General features: G+C 37.8%; 1 protein-coding gene across 1 annotated transcript; it reads left to right on the forward strand.

The window, feature by feature from the left end:
• Nucleotides 1–327: 327 nt before the first annotated feature.
• On the forward strand, nt 328–19,128 carry RB195_012232 (uncharacterized protein; the record flags this gene model as incomplete). Its single annotated transcript, XM_064193998.1, has 18 exons — nt 328–430; nt 7,656–7,779; nt 7,862–8,012; nt 9,617–9,804; nt 9,979–10,105; nt 10,234–10,337; nt 10,750–10,840; nt 10,896–10,992; nt 14,496–14,630; nt 14,725–14,818; nt 14,983–15,160; nt 16,798–16,889; nt 17,006–17,060; nt 17,125–17,267; nt 17,395–17,472; nt 18,129–18,306; nt 18,396–18,467; nt 19,009–19,128. 18 exons carry the CDS (start codon nt 328–330, stop codon nt 19,126–19,128), a joined length of 2,130 nt encoding a protein of 709 aa, XP_064051581.1.
• Nucleotides 19,129–19,375: the final 247 nt, after the last annotated feature.

Below are 19,375 nucleotides of genomic sequence, written 5' to 3' on the forward strand. Positions count from 1 at the left end.
CATATTCAAATCAAAAGCAATTGCATTTTACTAGAGTCATATTAAGAAGAAAACTCCAGTTGTTTATTCGAGTCTGGGATTCGTTGTTTCTCGAATATTGACGTTTTAATGTTGATTAATGTTTATGCTTTCCGTTGCTTCAGCACATGAATTTCTCACATTATTCCATGTCGTTCACCAATTGACCAACTTTTTCCGATCTGTTACTATTTTGATTTCGTTTTTCTTTTCGTACGTTTATACGGCGTCGGACCTTTGGCGCTCAATAATTAACGTAAGAAATATTACAATTTGTTTAAGGCTGGGTCTTCCCGGGTCCGTGTCGAGATGCCGAGTACGTGTGTACGAAGTGTCTCGCCGAGGAACACCCTGCCTAGACCTACTCCGAAACGGCGTCCACTCAAACGACCGTCAGCTGTATCACGAAGAGGTAATTTTGATCAATAAATCCACATTTTCGTTTTTGTGTACCGTTTGCAGAACGAGGCTCAACAGAAAACCCTGCTAGTTATAGTTATGTGATTGTAGTTCTTTTTTCTTTAAACAAATGTTTAGTAGTTGCTAGACGTTTTGTTTACACTCTGCGGCGTTACCTAAGGCTCCGCGACCGTATCTATAGTTTTTTTGTTTGTTTTTTGCGTTCCATGTTGGTGAAACAACCATTGAATTTCATCTAAAGGCAAAATAAGAAAAAAATTCCATGGATTTCAACTGAAGCCTCGACGTGCAGAAGTTATCCCTGAATTGTTCATCGTTTCAGTGATATGAGGGGATCATTAGAAGGTTAGGCCAATTGCTACGGAAAAAATAAAGGATGGGTTATTTTTCTGGAAGATGGCGGTGTAATGTAAACAAATGATGGGCATCGACATATATCGTTACCGCGTACAACGAGAAGAAATAAAACACCCTCCTTGTTTGCTAGTCATAACATTGTCTGCTACGCTAGTGCTTTTTCTCCTTGTCATTCCATCCTACTCCCTCCACTCTTCCACAGTTTCAATTTAAAAGAGAAATACCTATCTAATGAAGCTGGATTTTTCCCGTCGGGCGGTTCCTAAACGAACGTTCTCTGAAGCTGTACACGGGAAACGTCGGGATGTACGCTTGTGTCGAGTTCTCTTTTTTCCCCTGCATTAGAACACGTGTATCTATGATTCTCTGTGTTCGTGCAATATTCCGCCTGTAACCCTTTTCGGAAAGAAAACCTATGGACATTTTCCCTCATTTTCCTTCAAGGATACAACTATTTTCCCTGGATATCCGTGTTGCAAACATTTCCTTCGGCGTCGAAAGGCCGGCCTTCTTATAATCATTCTAAACCGTCCTCGACTTTTTTTTAACACATGCGATTGAAGATGATTAAGGCCAGCTATATAGGATCGAATACGTCATCATACGTACTTCATCTACTTTTCAAGAGATTTTTCATATAACAGACTTCAAAGAAATATCTCAGTGCGCCGTGCTGATGGTCGATAGCTTGAAACGCCTCAATTAAGCATGGCATCCATACAAATTATTGCCTGTCTCGTCTGCGTGCTCATCGCATCTGTGAAAGTGTGTGTTGAAATGTTGCTGTGAAATCCTGTTCAGAGCCAGACGCTCATTATCAGCGCGTGGTGGGCTTATACTACCGTTGCTGTTTTATCGATCCAATCTCGAGATTCCTGTTTGTTTTCCCTTCATTGGAGAAATATTTGTTTTAAAAGCACTTGTTAACTACCCGGTTTTCCTTCCCGTGCTCATTTGCGATTGAAGCGCCGCTTCTTTCGTGACTTCGTATTTTGTGCAGCGCATAAATCGTGAGTATCTTCTCTTGGTCTTTTGTTCTATTCGGACAGTATCCAGAAAGAGAGTTCTAAATTTACCAGCAATTTAATAAAGAAGAATTTTCAACATTAAAAACGAAGCATCCCACTGCTTTTGTTCATTTTGTTTGATATAATTTAAATATGGTTAGGCAACTACATCCATGTGAAGGTTACGTTGCCTCCAATCTCCTTCGAGAGATCACAATGACTCGATCATGTGGATAAGTTTTTTTTTGGAAACATTTTTAAATCTTTTTAAAATTTTCTCGTCGCTGCATTTCTTAATGAAAATCATTAATGGTCGCTGGTGCTCCGATGCAAACACGTTTCCTGCCATCCTTTGTTGGCAGTATTCGATCGTTGCGCTCGCACATGTGATTCAACGTTTGAATTTCAGGCCATGAACTTTTAGAACTCTCTAGAACATTTTATGTTTTTTTCTTTCGAATAAGTTTTTGCTTTCAACAATTTCACAGGCGAACTATTTCTGTTCAAGCGAGCCTAATACGATTATTTATCGGTCTTTTCAAATTGGAAATTGGAATTCCATAAGAGGACTCGTTCTCTTTTGGGATTTGAAAATATGGAGATAAAGCGTTAAAAGGTCACAACGTTGAGCTCCATCTTTTTCTAATTTAAATAAGAAATGGTGATGATGTTTCGCACAGGATGGTTAAGAATTCCAACTAAGCATTCATCCGTGCAGTTGCTCTCTTCTTCCATATGCAATAATGCATACATCATCAAAGCATATTGTTATGGGGTTATTGGATTTTTCAAAAGCCCACAAAAGTTTGCAAATTTGCTGCAGGCTTTTGTTCTAACCCAGAATGTTTCATTTTGGACACCTTGTTAGAAATTTGGGTTCACTTTGAGTTTATAGGTCAGTTAAAGGTTAGACATAGGTTTAAGAAGATAATTTAATCAAATCTAAATTTAATTTAAGTAACTTTTTCATCGCGTTTATCTCATACGTAGTCCAAATAACGTTTTGGCTCCAAGGAAATCTACCTATTCGGATGTTTCTTAGTGAAGTTTCGAAGCATCTGAGTTCGAACTGCCTGTTACGATACTCTCACTCCTTCTTGTCTCGTATCACAGGTCAGTTAATGGCCCGTCGCATTTTTGGACACCTTCAATGATAACGCGTTTAAGAAACGTTCACTGTCCTTAATGACTGTGTGCTATCACTATGGGATTGATAACGCATTCACTGGTCAGCCTACTGTTCTTTTTTGTTGAGTACCGCGTGTCACAGTTTCGTGCTCAGATGTTTCTAAAGGATACTCTTTCAAAAACGCACACCACACACACAAAAGGTACTTTTTATCGCTCGCGTAGCCCACTTTCTCCCATAATTTTCAGTTCTGTTCACGACCTTCGTTGTATCGACACTTTCGATCTTTAAGGCCATTAATATTACGCTTTGTTCGTCGGGTAATTACGTATGTATTCGATTAGTTAGATTTTCCTCATTCCATGAAGTTATCCATCTTGATTCCTGCAGTATCATTCAGTTGTTATTTTTGCTTTTAAAACGGCGTTACATGCCTACCATTGTGCATACTTAATGAGTTCGTTCGGGTGAGATGCTTGCATGAAGCGAAGTTTTTCTTAGTGTTTCGGCGTTAGTCACAAGTATTTCATAATGAATAGTGCAGCACATCGCCGAAAAATGCTGCTTGGTATCGTTTGACGGTGGATCGATGCCAGTATCCTTCCTGGCCGCTCCGGCGCTATGGCTCTTCGAGGAATTTTTTCTTAGATTTAAGAAGAATGTTTGTTTTCCTTCTTGTAATTGCAGCACTTAAATGACCTTCGTTTTCGGTGATTTTTTAAGGTGAGGTAATTAGAAATGTCCCACTTTACAACTCTGCAAGTTGTGCTAAGGCGAATGAGGGTGTGAGCTAAGGTCTCAAAAAAAAAACAAACACTCAACAACAACAACAACAACAACAATAAAAAAGTATTGATGATGATTACTTGAGTAATTATTTCTAAGGCGCTCATTGAACCCATTTTACTACTCGGCATCGCAGCTCAATTCGGTTACTGTCGTAGTTCATTCGTTTACTTAGTGACGATCGCCTATTTGTTTCACATTGGTGGTTTTTGCCTTTTTAGTCGTTTATTTTTTACTTGAAATCCTAACTATTCGTTTTTTTTTAAACAAAATTCCCAGTGGGACGTTTGGCCACTATGTCAACAGTGCTATGTCCATCTATCATATCTTGTCGTGACGAAGATAAGGACAATGTCTATCATCAAAAGTCACATCTATTTTCTCATATATGATGAATTCGATCAATGTCGGCTATGAAAAGGGCGAACATACGAAGAAAACAAACACCATTTCTCTGAGAGGATGACTTCAGAGTACTAGCCATTTAATAAAAATTCTTGTTATCGTGGAATTTTGGGCTGTGTTTAATCTGACAAAAGGTTTAAACAAAGTACAAAAGTTAGTTGTTCCTGAAATTCCTGTGATTCTCATTCCTTCACTGCAAGGACCTGAACGCATGACCGAGACACCCTTGATACAGATGGGTGAAACAGCTCGGGTGAGAGCTTGACAGCTTGTTATCATGCAAATATGCTCGACGCTGATGGATTTCAACCCAACTCGGAGGTTTTTGCTTAGTTTTGCAAGCGACTGCTTGAAGATATTCGTGCGAATGCATTAACTTGAATGTATAATATTTTGATGGAAGTTTTTGTTCTCCACAGGATCTACGATATAATGGAAGTAAAAGAGTAAGCATCTTGTGGATTTGAGCTTACAAACCCCGTGTTCTCTAGTTTTTGAATGGTTTGTACGCCATTGCCAGTTATTTCTGTCAATGTCTGCGTTTATTCGACTGAATCCGATCAAAGATTAGAACTCTGCGTAGAGGGAGTCGTAAAAAAGCGTAGGAGACGTTTAATGGATCTACAGAACAAGTGTGGGCGACGCTGTTTGAACAACGGTCACCTTTACCGGCTCTTATTCAAATGTACTCATTTTCTCTGTGTCATTTTTACGCCATCGATGACGATACGAGAGAGAATGAACAGAGTCGTCAGTCGTTTATGTGCACATAAACCGTTTTCGAATCGTTTCACTTTTTTGTTCATCAACCGAACCAGAGCGCCATGTGATTGTGCGTTTCGCGTTGCTTTGATGTGGGAGAAAACAAATAGATGTTTTGAGAGACGAAAAAATCTTTAGAAGCGTAACGTTTAGTGAAAAGGGAACTTCTTCATACTTTTGCACGGCGCCGAGACCTTTTCATTCAAATATTTGAACGATTTTTTTTCCAAATAAGAAAACTTTTTCAACAACCAATATAGAGTTCGTAATGACATGCCTAAAATGTGTAAGCGCTAGCTTTAGCAGGTGACTTTTCTGAATTGAAAGCCATGACTAAGTGCTTCTCGACCTTTAGTGGAACATGGCCAGTTCCTTCTATTCGCATTATAGTCAGCGCCATTTAATTGCCTCACTTCACTACGACAAAAGTTGTTAGAAATGGTGATTTCTGTGTTTTTGTGACATATGATATTCCCTAACTTGTTTGTTTGTTTGCAAAGTTAATTTTTTTCCATCAAAAGCAGTAAACATTCCTAAACAAATTGGTACTTTTTTCGTTGAATATTTCGCTGGTCTGGAAAGGTAATTATGTCATTTTCGAGATTGGTGCAATATTCATAGAGTGCGAAAGAATGTCTATAATTTTCAAGAAATAAATCCTCGTTATAGGCGTCATACTTAAATCTTTTAAACAAATTATATGCTGCATGTTTTAAAGAAGCGGAATATACATACGAAAGAAGCAATTTCATTTTCTCTGACTGCAATTTCGCTTGATTTGCTCTAGTTTGGATGGCTGCAAATCCGCTTTGCAAGTAATGGAATGAACTCGTTTTGACCTTCCCTTTCTTTATTCGGATTTTCAGCTGCCATGCTTCCTTTTTACCATCCGAATCCTTGCCAATAGTTTTCCCTTCTAAGTGCATTTTTTTAGTCATGTACTATAGTAATCCCATCTGACGAGAGTCTCATGTAAAATGTGCTATGTCGTGGTGTCTAATGGCGTAGAGTGCGCTAATGTGGCCTTGGATGATTTTAACAACACGATTTTTCCTTGCCGACGCCCGCAAATGTGTCATAGGACTGGCAATTCTCCGAAGATTTCCTTGTATTAACGACGTTCGAAGCTTCCATTTCCGGATTTTATGAGGGCTTTTTGGAATTCACCACTTTTTGTACCAGTCATTTAACTGCAAAAATCGTCTGCAAAAAAATGTCCTATTCTAAGTGCTCGGGTCTCCTTTTGTTAGATTTTGCTCTTTTGGAAAACACATCTTTCTCTCTCGATAACGTGAGATTTTAATCCTACGCAAGAGCTGTTATAGGGCATTTACTATGGTTGTCTACAAATCATTTTTGAATGTGGTGTCCACGCGCAGAAATCGCCGAATTCCTGGTAACTGGCAAATTTAAATTCAATCTTCTTATTCGGCCACGACGACCTCAAAAATTCGTCCTCTACTTTCTTGAGATTAAAATATTGTTTTTTTTTTCATGTTCCATCGCGACTTATTTAGTAATAAAGTTCTGCAAAGTGATAACCCACTATTATGTAAGTGACATTAAACTGAAGCTGTTTGAGTAATTATTTCAGTCAGCTCCTCACATTGCGATCAATTGTATAATATAATAGAATGGTCACATAGCTGTCCTCAGCTTCAGTGGTAGAGAAGGTTCATTATTCACGTTCTCGGGCCTTGCATTTGTCCTCATTTCCCACGAATTCTATTTCTAACGTGAAGTCGTATATAGACTGAGGTATCATGTACAGCATTCTTGACTGGAAATCATTCTGAAGATCGATCTGAAGATGATAAGTAATAGAGTCTGCAACTAGCTAAGCAGGTATTTTCCACTAATCGACTTCATTTTGTTCTTTTTTCATTATTTTTTTAAAATCATATTCATAGTTTCACGGCCTTTTTCAAGATTGATGTCCATAGATTCATTAGCAAGTTCTTTGTGCTTTCCTATTTCTCTCCTTTTAAGGTTTTATTTAAGTCTTTCAAACGATTATAGAAAAGTCCAATAATTTTCTATGCTGATGAACGAGAATATAGCAATCTATGGGTGTTATTTTTATTTCGGTCCTCGAATCATAATGTGCAGAGTCTCTAGCGAATGTTGGCATGTGAGAGAGGCCAGCCGGCATTAGTGGGCGAAAACATTAAATTTTTCGGCATCATTCGACGAACGCCTAGTTTTACCTTAATTTTCTTCTGAATAGTTTTATGTTTTCAGTAGCAAGACCAGAGCTTTATATCGATTAATCAGACCTTTTTAACCAGTTCCGTTTATGTGGAGGCGTCGATGTACGTTATTTTCGTCTTGGCGTTTTTTTTTTAAATAGGCTGAGAGGCAATAAATAGTCAATTCCGTTCCATTTTGCTCGCCTTCATGCACGTTTGCGAAGTACCGTTCAGCCCTGATGACGTAAAATATGTACAGAAAGTAGGCTTCTGCTAGTTTATACGCAGCTAGACAATCAGAATTATTCGATATCGTTTCATTTCTGCTATATAATTTCAATAAGGTTATTAATCTGTTACCTCTTTATTCTCGAAGCTGTTAAAACTTCCACTAGAACAACTTCCTAAGTTGTTCTATTTTCTCTAAGATCGTTTTTAACCGCTTTGCTTGTAATTACTTACAGTTAATATGTTTATTATCGAGAAGGACAAGTATTTCTATGTGCTGTATTTCCATTGCACTTATGTTTTTTTTGCTACTCATTGGTTATATTTTAGAAGAACAAAACATCATCGTTTCAGCAACGCGCCAGTCGCGAGACCTCGACGACGACTTGGTAACACCTCGAGCATCGTCCTTCGACGTGCGGTCAGAGGTTGATCAGTTGCAAACTGCCTCGATGACTTCGTCGATTGTTGTGGAGAGGTAAGTTCTCGCTTTTTGCTTTCTTTGCTCTCTTCTTCATTTAAAAAAAACCGATTTTCTCATACTCTTCTATGTCTTCCAGTAGGGACTCGTCGAACAATTCACCTACTGAAAGTCGGATAGATGTGAATCCACCAGATGTAACGAGCACGCCGAAACCATTTCGATGTGTAACGCGATCGGCAAAAGCAAAACGGATACGATTTTATCGAAATGGTGACCAGTACTACAAGGTATTTTTGGTTTTCATAGTCTTTTTTTGTTGTTTTTTTAGTGTCTTATAAACAAACTTTGGACTATGTCATTCCTGTTTTCTGCTTTGATTTATGTTGTTTTTTTTTTCTTCTCTTTTCAAAAGGACTTTGATTCTTCAAGTATTTTAAAAGAAAAGTTGGATGAATAGCAAGATTTAGTGAAAATAAATTGTTATATTTAGACTTCTCTCGTAGTGGGCTTTGTTTTTCTTTCCAAAATGTTGCTAGTATTTTTGAACTAATCTTATAGCACATAAATTAGAAGATCTTAAACATTAAAATAGTGTAAAAATAGTTAATATTACTTCCTGGAATGATTCCACCGAACCTTTGCAACATTTTCTCCCGTCAAGTCATCATAAATTACTGCTACTAGCACATTAAAATAAGTTCAAAAACCTCCTTAATACTTCGAATTCTTATTTTGCGGATCTCTGGCAAGGTATTTAATCCCTTAAAATCTTTACTTTTAAGAGGTCGTCATCTGCAAGTCGTCTGCTGAAAATTACAACCAATAAGTTACTTCCAACAAAATGTTCGCATGTTCTCAGAAAACAATGTTCGAACCACATGTTCATCATTTGAAACTTTAAAGTATCTCATCTAATGCACTTAACGATCCTTGAAATGTGTGGTTGGAAAGCCGTCTGAGTTCTGTCGCATCTTTGTTCACATCGTGATGTTGACAAAAACTTTGCTGAAATTGTTTACTTTTCATTTCTGGTATTTTTCTTATAACTACCATGGCTGGTTCTTCTTTTTTCGAAAATCTTGAATCAAAACATGCTTTTCACACTCCACTTACATCACCACAAATCGAGAGCATGTCCCCATCGACTGGGACTTGTTTTAATTGCGATAAATCTGGTTTTCGAGCGAGTGTTGCCCCTTAATTAGGTCTTTCAATCAAAACTTCTTTTCATCATGTGACAAACGGTTTAAACGGTATTTCCTATAATTATTTGAGAAATGGCGATCAACGTCAGATTAGTTTAGCGAAGCCTAACTTTTATTGAAATTGTTCAAGAGTGGTTGTCAACGAATCGGCAGTTCATTGCCGAATAAGTTGCTTTCCGCCAAAGAACCAAGAACCAGAAGAGCTTTTTGATGGAATGGAAGAGGGACGCAAGCACTTTTAAGATTGACTTTAAAATTCTTAAAAAAAATGTTGTCTGAAAATTGGTTGATTATTGAATCCTTTGGAATTAAGAACACTGCCTAAAGTGTGGCTTTATCAGCCGAAAAGAAGACAAAAGCTATAAACACAATAATAATTTTAACAACACAGCAATAATATCTTGTTATCTTGGCCAGTGCTTCTCATATAACACTATGAACAGTATTTTTTTAAAATTGCTTCACTGCTTCTCGGGTTGAACTCATTCGAAGATTGAAAGTTCTAGCTTTGAAAGAGATGTGTTTCGAGCATCGGGCTCATCAGATTTCAGGATTTTATGGGGTTTTCTTTTGCTATGTAACCCCTGCAGAAAAAAATCTAAAAAATGCGAATGTTTCTGGATATAATAATCAGTGTCATTTGCTTTCGGAAACATTTTCGGAAACAATGAATGTAAACTGTTCAGGGACTCTGGTACGCTCTACGTGGCGATCGTGTTCGGAGTATGAAGCCGTTAATGGAAGATCTTGCTAAAACAATGGGTGACTCCACAGCACTTCCACTGGGCATCCGACACATATTCAGCATAGACGGTCAAACTCGTATAACTGATATTGAGCAATTTGAAGATGGCGAATCGTATGTGTGTTCTAGGTAGGTTCTAGAATTGTGCACTCAAGATTATGGTTTTACTACCTAAAACTTAATTTTTTTGCTTCGTTGGGATTCAGAACTGTGTAACTGCGTCTGGGTAGCTTCCATATAGATATTATCGACTTTGAACCAATTATTTTTCTTTAATTGGATGAAACCTCTTCTCATTTTCAGCACGGAGACATTCAAATCTGTTGATTATGCCAATGCTCGTGAACCATATTGGTGTTTTGCCCTATCACGAACAAATCGGCCTAATGAAGCAGCTATGTTGGGCCTTTGGGGAACAGAACATGTCGCTGTGAGTCTCCTTTATTAACATTTGATTAACATCTGCTTATTTCTCTTACAAATCCAATACAGTGCAGAAGTAACAACAAAATCTGCTATATTTTCCCTTTATATTTATGTTACTACGTTTCAATTCAGGTCGAACCTACTCACTTCGTATTTCCACGAATTATTACTGTCATTCGTAATGGTGTGAAGCCACGGAGAGTTGTACGCCATTTATTGAACAAGAAAACTGCTAGGTGATAATTTTATACACTTACCTTTCTTGTTTGATTTTGAGTTTTTTCTTCTAGCTTCAATCAGCAGCTTTTTGCTAAAGTTTCCTTCTACACTACGTCTTTTTTGCTCCCATTTATTCTTTTGTTAATTATTCATCAGGATATGTTTCGTACCTTCTCATACGATCGTATTTATTTACATCATATCACTAGTTGTTTTACGTTTTTCTTTACTCTGCTTTGAACAACAGTACGGGCGCTTGGTTTTGTACCGTTGTTTAGAAATATCCCTTCAGGATTTTCCATTTCATAAAATGTTCTTCAGTCTGTTTTATATTCTTATGCGTTCTGATAATTTCTGAGCGTTATTTCACTGGCTAACTTTTTATCATAACCAGAATATCTCACGTGCAATGTGTTCATTTTTTTCCAGATCGTTCGATCAGGTTATGACTGATCTCACATGTGTCGTCAAGCTGGATAGTGGTGCGATCCGAAAACTATTCGCTCTGGGAGGAACTGCGGTAGGTTTCAAGTGAAATCAGTATTGGTGTATGTCAGTAAAGGGAACAGGTTTAGGTGTTGACTTTGCAAGATTTCTTCCGAGAAGATGATGTTTTCATTGCGTATGGTAACGAGCGAGCTAGCGCTGACGACTTCTTTGTAATTTCTGAAGGTATTTTGTTCTTTTGCCTATATTTTCTATAGTTCTTCTTTTTCTTTCTGCACTGTTTTGTATTGCTTTCTTTTCGCCTTTTGTAAGCTTTTCGTCCTCTTTTTATTTTCTTTATTCTTTTTTTTTGAAGTTAATTTTATTGTTTCTTGCGATAGAGCCTCCAAATTTGTACACGGTAACGAATCTAAGAGTTATTTCGATCTGCTATAATAGTTATAGGAGTAAACTTGGGAATTGCCACCATTTGTTTAGCTACCATGTTCAGTAGGCGATACCTATTTGAACAGCAAGCATCGCGGTGAAGCAACCAGTTCTGATTGAAGTGGGACCTTCGCTGGCTTCACTTATCCCTTTAGTCCGCGATGGGCCTCCCTCAAGTGGTCCCACCTCAATCAAAGCAGCTAGATCCGCCGTGTCGCTTCGAGCGCAGCAGCTTAAGCAACTGCACCAAGCTTCAATTCGTTTTGAACCGACTATAAGTGAATTAATAGCATTTATCTTCAATATCGAACTAAACAAATAAGTATTTTTATCTGCTGAGTTTGTTGAAATCCTCGCGAGGCTTTTCCTCAATGTATCTTTTTAGATCTGAGTCTTCTATTAAGTTTGCGACTAAAATACGACACTACACCAAATACACATGAACAAAAAAGTCTAGTTTCTTTTGCTTCTGCATTTTTCGCCTTTCGTGACTGTTTCGAACGAGCTCTTGTGTAAACGGAAATACACTTCCCTTCGGAAGTTTCTGCTGAATATGAACTACATCCTCTATCGTTGAGCGAGCGCTCGTCCTTGGTAGAATGCGAGCAAAAACGGATCTTGAAAAAGAGCTTTGCAGTTGACAAATAATGGGCGATGAAGGCACAGATTAAGCGCATATTTTGCGCATTTTTTGTTATCCCGGAATAGTTTATGTGTCAAGGCACATTAAGCGTTTTTATCATTCTAGTAAGTTTTTCTTCGTCTTAGACGTATTTCTCGATATCGATATTACAATCGAAAATGCTCATCGTCCGTTCGCTTGGGTTGTTTTCCGCAAACGTTTCTCACAGACGACTGACTTTCTGACTCATGACATTCTTTCTGATTTTGTCTAGTTTCGTGTGATAGATTTGATGGTGAATGTTATTCAACAGTTCAAAACAACTTTGAGAGCAGGTTCTGTGGATGAGTTGTAATAAAACAGGTAGATCAAATTAGTTTTCTGAAAATCTTTTGATTGATGATCTTGCATGCGTCTGAATAATCACTGACAACATATGTCCTTACAATAATTTAATCTTTTTTTCTAGACCTTAGTAACTCTGCAATTATCAGGGGCTTCTTTTTTGTAGAAAATTTGAATTTTCAAGGGCCTCGATCTGAGTGGACAGCTGATTTGATTGTAGCTACTTGCTTGACCCTAATTTTTTTGTTTGTTTGAATTTGAGTATTGACGAAGATTTGGGATCCGTTCCGTATAGCTGCTAGAAATGAGTAGCTCAGTTTTGATTCCTTCTTCTTGATTTTTTTAGATTTGATTTGATTCCTTGAATCGTATACGAACTTCTTTCATGAATGGAAGAGCTATCTAGAAAGAATTGTATGAATCGCAATTTTATTTCACTGATTACCTTGAACAAGGTCAACCGCAGCGCTGCAACCGTGAACAATTGAGTGACTCTCGTGCCTTCCTCACTAACACTCATCCAGTGATCATCAGTGCTGCAAATTCAACCAGAGAGCGCAAACAGCTGCGAAGTCTCATTCCATTCTCTGTTTTTTTTTAAAATGGATTTGTACCGAGATCTCTTTAAGCTGGAATGCTAAGGTGTTATAATTGGAACGCTCGTCTCTCTTTTACCGATTTTTACCGACTGCGAAACCTAATCTTTCACCCAAATAGCCGAATACTCAAAAACTTTTCTCTTTTCTGTAGCACTATGCTTGAACTAATTCTAGAAGAACGCGGTCATGAAGTTAAAATTTCTGTTCTGTTAGCTTTTTTCTCGCAAATTTCTGTGTGATTATTAATGCACAAAGTGTAACGTCATCGTCCAAAAAGTCGTTTTTGATTGAAATTTCAAACAATACCGTTACGTTGGTTTCTGTTGTGATTGAAAGAAAAGAATTAGAACACATCGAACTGGCTTTTTCCCATAGCGAATCGATTTTTCATTTACGGAAACTGATTGGATAGCTGGCGCACAAGTTCACCCAGAAAAATACCATTCGGCAAAACATTTGCTGCTCGATCTCCCGCTCTTTTTGAATGATTCGTTTGCACAGTCAATGTTTGTCCCATAAGCTTATCATAAATGTGCTTACTCATTGCTTCCTCCGCGTACTCTGTGACATTTCTCGTCCTTAACACTCTCGTTCATCTACTGACGTGAAATTTACAAAAATGGTGAAGACATCTACAGAACGTAACCGTGATGATCCATTAAGTGAGTTTACAGCGTTTCCCATTTTTTACCCTATTTCTGAAGGGCGGATCGAATGTGATATTAATGACTGGCTCATCAGTTTACAACAATCTGTTAGAAGTTCTTCGAACGAAGCGAAGTGCTCCGCTGTCAATATTGTAATTCGTCATTATGAGGCTTAACTGACACCTTTTTACTTAACTCACATTAATGAGCTTTGTACACGCCTTCTGCTCTAAACTTCTAGAAAAATGTTATAGCTTTCAGTTTGGTGTTGTTTGCTCTTGGTTACGGGTTGCAAGAAAATTTTGATCTCATCTACGTCAGCCGTTTTTAGGCTTTTTTTTGAAAACAAATTGATTCGGAACTCTTTAGCCTGTTTAACACTGATTGAATTGACTGTTTCTTATGTATCTGTGCAAATCCAGTGCGGATTATTCGCTTATTTACCTATTGATCTACAAAAACGGCTGCGAATCTATTGAAAATTTTTGTTGATATCTTGGGAACAAGAAAACTTGGATATGCCGGCAGCGCCATTGCTATCTTTTTTCTTCCGGCACGGTACAAGTTTTTGGGAAATTTTACCAATGTTTTCTTTGTCATATGAAGTTGAAAAGATCAGATCTTGATGATGAAACATAATTTCGGTTCAGCTTTTTTTTCTTCCGTTAGATTTCATGAGATTAGAATTACTGGAGGATCTTCACTGGTGGATTAAAATTTTCCCTGTTTGCTTATGTTATTTCTTCTGATATGCTTTTAATTCGTCCTTCAAGTCAGTGTGCATTTTTTCTTTGCCGCAGATGAGGTCACATGCGCTGACGTTTTTGGGTTGCTCGCCTCCCCTTGTGATTCCATTTAATTCTTGAAAGCTTTCCCAATGCTCCCGAAAGAAATGAGGATGGCTCTCTATCTGTGAAGACGGATGGATGCTCGTATAAGTCAGTAGTTTTGCAAAAGTGTTATTCATGCAGACACAGCATCTATAGGGTCGCCGTTGTTTGTTGTGAGAATCTCTCCTTAACTGTTGCTGCATTACCTATAATATCCTCAAGTTCTTCACTTTCTTCCTATATATGTGCAAATATTCAGAATATAAGCGATTGTACTCTGGTGGTGCTCGTCGAGGTGGTCGACGAGGCACTTCGTCTCGTCCTCGTGTGATGCCTGCCAGAAATGAAAGTTTAAGAGAAGACCGTTGTGGAAGTGTTGTTCCAGACGAATTAGGTGAGTATGCGCTCCTACTTTTTTGAGTTTTGCCTAAGCTTTTCTCTCTTATACACAAAATTACGGGGATTATGGGTTACTTAACCACTTCCAGCACGTAATCTTCCTGCTGAATTGGATGAGAAATTCTCTGTTTTACGACTTCTCGGGGATGGAAACACCGCCCTCGTGTACGAAGTTATGGATAGGTTAGCGGTGCATTTATTTCTATTCTTCGTCTATGAGTTTGTCTTACCATTTATTTCTATTCTTCGTCTATGAGTTTGTCTTTTCGAGCTGAGACATATTTTCACTGTGTGTTTGGTCTCTTTGATATTTTCTTCAATTTTATTAATTCGATTCTTCTATGCAGATCATCACAAGAGCACAGCGCACTGAAAGTGATCGCCCGCGATTCGGCTGTTGGAAAGGTGGCGCTAATAGAGAGCGAATTGGCAATTATGAAGAAGATCGAACATCCGTATATCGTTAAAATGTTTGAAGATTGGACGATTGATGGCGCATATTATCTCTCGCTTGAGCTAATAGAGGTATGTGAGCTTGCTATTTTTCAACTTTCTTTTTTTTTCTGCTTGTTTTATGAGGGCATCATAATCGTTATCGTCCACACTATTTTACAATTCAACTTTATTTCAACTTTTTTTTAACGTACTTTTTTCTTTTTTTGTTGGAGCTTTTGTTTTTGTGGACTGACTCCTGATTTCTTCATTAACCGTACCAGACCAGTACGAAACCATTATGATGTACCCTTTCTGGGATAACTTCCGTTTTCTACAAGTGAAAGTTGGAAGGATATTTTCTTCTTTTGCTGCACTTAAGGGTTTGTGTGTTTTTGTACAAATTTGCAACTTGCTCGCCATCCCATCAAACGGAATGCTCCTGATTTGTGAGTGCAAGTCGCATCAGCTGTTTTCATGCCTTCCACTCTTCTTAGTACTTTAAACTACTTTTTTCACCATATCAGAGCGATGCGAAATGCTCTGAAATGCACTGCTGCCGCACAAATCTTTAATTTGCTGGGGCTTATCTTAAAATCGTTTTGTTGAGGTTGGGGAGTTCATCTTCTCCTGAAGGTACTGGTAGTGGAGTCCCTTTACCCTGAACTACATACATAAGCCATTTTAACTTTTATTTTATTTCATTTGTGGACAGTTCATACTGGTGGTTTTTTTTCGAAGTCTTGCTGTCTGCTGTTTGATAATTACCCACATTCACTCAACTATCTTTTACTTTTCTTACACTTATCCAAACTTGTCACTCCATGTTCTTGTTTTGTCCTTAGGAAATTAGTCCGCGTTCCACCGGGTGCCAAGCAACGGAAGATACTAACAGTATGACAGAACCAAGGGGTTATTACTCTGTTGAACTAGACTATCGTTAGATTAGCTGACAGCTGTCGAATGAGCACCTACAGAAAGTGCTGGAAGAGAACTTTTTCCGGGAAGGTGATGCATACCTGAAATATTTCGTTTGTGAAGCACTGGTATGTTAGTGGCAGTGCCTGCAGAAGATTTGGATTTTAGATGCGAATGGGTTAACATGAGAATGGAAATTTTTGTGAACTAGGGTGCAGTAATTTGGTTATCGTTACCCGCTTTCTAAGGAATAATAATGATCTAATTCAAATAAATGATAACGTTTTGCAGTTTTCTCCCTTGCTTCTTATAACCAGTGGCGAAATTCCTTTGTAAATTTTCCTGCAAGCATATTTACCTACTGATGTCCGTGTTTTCTTGTCGTTCATTGAAGCATCGTTCTTTCTAAGGGGTGAAGCTAGCTCAAAGATTTACATAAGGTGATTTTTTTTTGAACTTCCATTACCTTCTGGAAGTTGTAAACAATTGTTGCAATGTTTTCTTCTCTCAGTTTTTCAACTTTGAAGCTCTTATACTCAACAATCATCCATTTTTTTCTTCCCCATACGGAATGCGTGGGATAAGCAGATAAATAAATGGCACAAGTACAAGAGCATTCGAATAAAATAGTCGTGAAATTGGGGATGTCGTAAAAGTGCAGGGATTTCAACCTCGAATTATTAGTCAATTCCATCCACTAAAATCGCAGTCTTGAGCATTCCAGTCTGTTCTGAGTTGCAAATGATCTCCACAATGGTTAATTAATGTATATAATCAGTATAGCTGAAATCCTTAAGTTTGACTTGTTCTAGGGTGGTGATCTTTTTGAGCATCTCTGTGTTGTGCGACGATTAGCTGAACGGCAAGCTGCTCGATTGACGAAAGGCTTAGCTCAGGCGTTATCGTGAGTTCTATGAAACTGATAAGTTTTATCTCCGCTGTTTTGATCACATTTCTTCTAGCATTCCTTCGAATTTTGTTATTTTATGCTCGATGGTGAGACTAATCTCCTTATTTTAGTTACCTTCACGATAATTCCATTGTTCATCGAGACGTAAAACCTGAAAACTTGTTGGTGAGTGTCATGCCATTGATTTTACGTTGAATCGGAGATGCGATAATGAATTATCTGTCTTTAGTTGTATACTGCCTCACATGGGGAATTTGAACTAAAACTTGCTGACTTTGGTCTAGCAACGGAGCTACCTGAAGACGGCGGAAAGCTGTCGGTTATCTGTGGTACGCCTACCTATGTTGCATCAGAAGTTATACTCGAAACTGGGTTAGTTGATGTTTTATTCTTTCCTACTACATTTAAAAGATTTAAGTATTTCGTGCAAAGTGATCGATAACATCGATGTTTCTTTCTGTTCTTTCTGTTCCAATCGTCTCCATCCTTCTATGTTCAGTTACGACGAAAAAGTGGATGTATGGGCAACGGGAGTGATACTGTATGTGATGTTGTGCGGTTTCCCACCATTTCAGAGGTATTTATAATTCTCGACTAATCCTTATTTTATTAATTTATAATTCTTATTTATAATTATAATTTTATAATTTTATATTATTTTCTTCTCTTCGTCAATTTAAATATTTACTGGAAGCGCAAGTATACTGCTTTGATTGAATTATATTTGAATTTTACATCGAAACATTCTAGCCATCCAAGTTTTTATGCAAGTTTTGCAAGTTTTTTTTTTAAATTCAAGTTAATTTATTCGTTTATTTTTATTTTGGTGTCTGATGTGTTTTTTTCATTTTATGAGGTACTTAAAATGTTTTTCTTTTAAATTTGCTCATCTATCTTATCTTATATATCTGTTCATGTTTCATGGAGTGTTTTCTATTTTTTTCTTTTATGAATCCTAACTTAATGCAACATATCCATTGCTGCCTAATCTCGTAATGCGCTGAAATCAATGAGGCGACATTGAGAATGAGAGCACTTTCTGTTCTAACTCGGGTCTTTGCTAAATGAGGGATGCGGTGGCCTATTCTTTTCGACGAAACCATAGTGTTGCGAAAAGGTGTGAGGAAACATGATCTTTGACTCCTCAATTTTGAAAGTTCGGGAAAAAAATGTCGTTGAGTTCACCCAATTCACCTATTTCATCTCTTTTCTTTGAGAACTCGAAAAATTTAGTTCCGACGGAACACAAGATGACTTATTCGCCCAAATAATGCGTGGACGAGTAAGCTTCCCATCTCCATCATGGGACAAGATCTCTGCCTCCGCCAAAGCGCTCATTCTACTCCTCGTGAACACCGACAAGGAAGAAAGGTTTTCTGCTCAGGATGTGCTGGATAACCAGTGGATCAAGGTAAATTGTTGGCTTTCTCTTCTTAGGTCATGTTTTCTATTTTAAGAGCAAGCGTAAGAAAGGTCAATTACTATTTCTATTGTTTTCAGACCCTCTCCGACGTACCGTCAGACTTTGAGTCAATGGCTGAATTCATAGTTGAATCAAGGATAGACGCTGATGTGAGTGTTTTTCTGTTTTTCTTCAGTTTTTTTCATTTTTTTCTTTCTATCTATTTTTTTTTCATTTGCTATCTGAGGAACATTGTTTTCGGTTTGCATAGTACTTCTTTATGACCGATTTTTTTGTGCACTAAGGTTTGCATTTTCATATAATTTCCTATCCAGATTTTTATTTTTTCCCCTTATCTATGTGCTGTAATCCCAGAGATGGGCTCCTTACAACACAGAACAAATTTGCGTGAACCTTTCCCGATTAGTTCATGTATGTACGAACTGGAAGTAGTGGTTTTACAGCTACTGTTCCAGCATTTTCGTGAGCTATTTATAATAGACATGTAGATGAGCTCCGTGCTGTGCACCACATTGTTATTGTATTTCTCACAGTAGTATACCGTAGGATAATGTTTGCTGAAATAGCTCTTTTCTAGCTATTCTTTTTACAATCGCTCGTATTGCACTGAATTTCACACAGTTTTTTCCACTTTCCATTCCACTCAACACACCTTATTTTCCGGTCAAATTTCGATCTGGCGTTTTTCAGGCGGACGTTGAAGAGACAGATCGAGAGTACTTTATGAGCCGACGAACTAGTATGGACGATTTGAGTGAAAGTGGACGAGCGGATAGTTATGAGTTTACGTTTTCTCGGAACTACAGCTAAGAAAAGCTCAACGGAATTTCCGCATGTCTTTCTTGAGTATTCCGGTTGAGAATTTATACTGCTCGAATATTTCCCTCAACGGTGAGCTGAGCTGACATGACACATCTTACTCTTTTGCTGATTTAGACAGTTTCATTCGGCTTTTTAGTGCTCGTATTAGCTTAATAATCTTCTCGCAATAGTAAGACCACTTACTTGTTAGTTAGTCGTCAGTACTTACTTAGAAAAGCTGGGATAAATTATCAAG

Source organism: Necator americanus, chromosome III (genome assembly GCF_031761385.1).
Source record: "Necator americanus strain Aroian chromosome III, whole genome shotgun sequence".
Lineage (NCBI taxonomy): Eukaryota > Metazoa > Nematoda > Chromadorea > Rhabditida > Ancylostomatidae > Necator > Necator americanus.